Source organism: Primulina tabacum, chromosome 2 (assembly GCF_025594145.1).
Source record: "Primulina tabacum isolate GXHZ01 chromosome 2, ASM2559414v2, whole genome shotgun sequence".
NCBI classification, from domain to species: domain Eukaryota; kingdom Viridiplantae; phylum Streptophyta; class Magnoliopsida; order Lamiales; family Gesneriaceae; genus Primulina; species Primulina tabacum.
Window position 1 is genome coordinate 8,629,404 of NC_134551.1, and position 2,108 is coordinate 8,631,511.

A 2,108-nucleotide genomic window follows, 5' to 3' on the forward strand; every position below is an offset into this window, starting at 1 on the left:
GCATGAACAGATAAGAAATATGAACTCAAGCAACAACTTTAAATTATAAAATTTATTATGATAAAGTTAATTTTGTCATTACAATCTAATATATAAATTTAATCACTCTTATTAAACTCATACCAAACATTAAATGTAATATCATACATCTTATTTATCCTTAACTTGTCCTTATATTATATATCACATGTTTATCCTATCATGTGTACCAAACTATGCCTTAGTATGGGGATGAATAAATTAAAATTAAGACCAAGGACGCGAAGTCTTATTCTTGGCATCAAACGGTGAATAGACAAATAATTTAGGAGATTCGAAAAGTCAATCAAAAGATAAAAACTACATGTAAACCTAAAATTCTTATATAAAAACTATAATGACTGACTTTATTCTCTCACGATCGAGTAATTATATCAATAATAGTTTGCTTGACTGTGGAATAATAAGCCTTTGTATTCTCACCAGTAATTAATTAACCTCGACCCTTTTTCTCTTCTTCCCTATCCCACTTTGAACTTCCATTAATCTCACACCAAAAAGCATTGGTCCCTCGTCACAATTTTCTTCTTCTTTCTCCGCATTCCCTTCACAGACGGCTACCAATTCAAGAAGTTGTTTGCACTTCTGCTTCGTGGTCTCGAGCTCGAAATTCAGGACCTCGTTTTCTTGCCTGAGTCTTTTGTTTTCACATATTAGAGAGGTGTACTCCGATGATGATGAAGTTGATGATGAGCGTTGATCTTCATCCGATTGATGTTGATGATGATCCAATAGTTTTGGTGGCTTGTTGGACCATGCCCTTCTTCTGCGAATGTCACATAGTTGATCTTTTTCGCCTTTGCGAAACATGTCATTGCTGAATTCCCACCGGCTTGTTGCAACTTTACGAAAACCCTATATTTAATTTCATTGAACTTTATAGTTACATTAATAAAGCAAGATATTAATGCTGTTAATAAGTAATGTTTCCGATCACTTAGTAGTTCATCTGACACCAAGTGTAACTAATTTTCCCCCAACTAAAAAAAAAATTTACTAACGAAGATTCGAAAAAAGGCATAAAAATTAAGTACAAGCTTGCGATTGGTACCACGCAGTAAATCGTAATCAACGTGTTAAACGATACTGTTATTTTTACATACTCCAGTTATGAGTTTCAAATTGAGCTATATCAAAGTTACGTTTAAGCTTGAAGTTTGGTTTGAACTAAATTGGTATTCAAACTCGATTCATGCTTGAGATTTCTTTAGCTATAACACAGAAAGTTTGCACAATGAGACTGTCTCACGGATCTTTATTCGTGATATGGCTCAACCATTTACATATTTACAATAAAAGTAGAAAAATTTTGGCATAAAAAATAATATTTTGGCATAGGTGTCCCGATCCGTCTCACAAGAGTTTTGTGAAAATATTAATAATAATATTATTGTATTCGAACCATCTGATTGAAAAAATGATAAAATAATTTAGGTCTTGGTTTCATAAATTTGAATATAAATAAAATTATTTTGAAAGAGATTGGTTGGTTACACATGGATCTTTTTAATTTTATTTCCATGTATCTTTTGGACTAATAATTATTTGAATACGAAAAAAAAAACACGTACGTAAGTGTTGAGCTGTCTAATGAAGCTGGAGAAATTGCTGTGCTTGAAGAGCGTGGGAAGAAGGTCCCGCGCGAATTCCGCCGTCTGCCACACAATGAAAGCCGTGCCGTCGGCGTTCCATGATATGACCTCGTCGGTGGCCGGATCCTCCACCACCATGTACGTCTTCACCAAGAAAGGCGACGCCGAAGCCTTTCGAACATATTCCACCAAACCCTTTTCATCATCGTGATCGCACACCTCCATCATCATACAGATTCAGAATCAAGATCTGCTATTTGTGTAATAATTACCAATTCTTGAACTAATGAAAATATATAACAGAGAAACAGCGAGTTAGAAGGAATAAGAATTAGGGGGTAGAGGAAAAGAGAAGAAGGGCAGTCAGAAACTCCCAACCCCAACAATAGAAACCCAATACGACTCCACAGTTCATGAGAATTGCAACAGCTAGCTTTTCCCTTTGTCTCGCTTCTCAGTTAAACAACCAAACATTTG

At 34.9% G+C, this 2,108-nt stretch overlaps 1 protein-coding gene across 1 annotated transcript; it reads right to left on the minus strand.

The window, feature by feature from the left end:
• Positions 1–255: 255 nt before the first annotated feature.
• Positions 256–2,108, minus strand: LOC142529532 (heat stress transcription factor B-3-like). Its single transcript, XM_075635084.1, has 2 exons — positions 1,611–2,108; positions 256–894 (listed from the first exon to the last, which is right to left on the minus strand). Exons 1-2 carry the CDS (start codon positions 1,860–1,862, stop codon positions 469–471), a joined length of 678 nt encoding a protein of 225 aa, XP_075491199.1. The 5' UTR covers positions 1,863–2,108; the 3' UTR covers positions 256–468.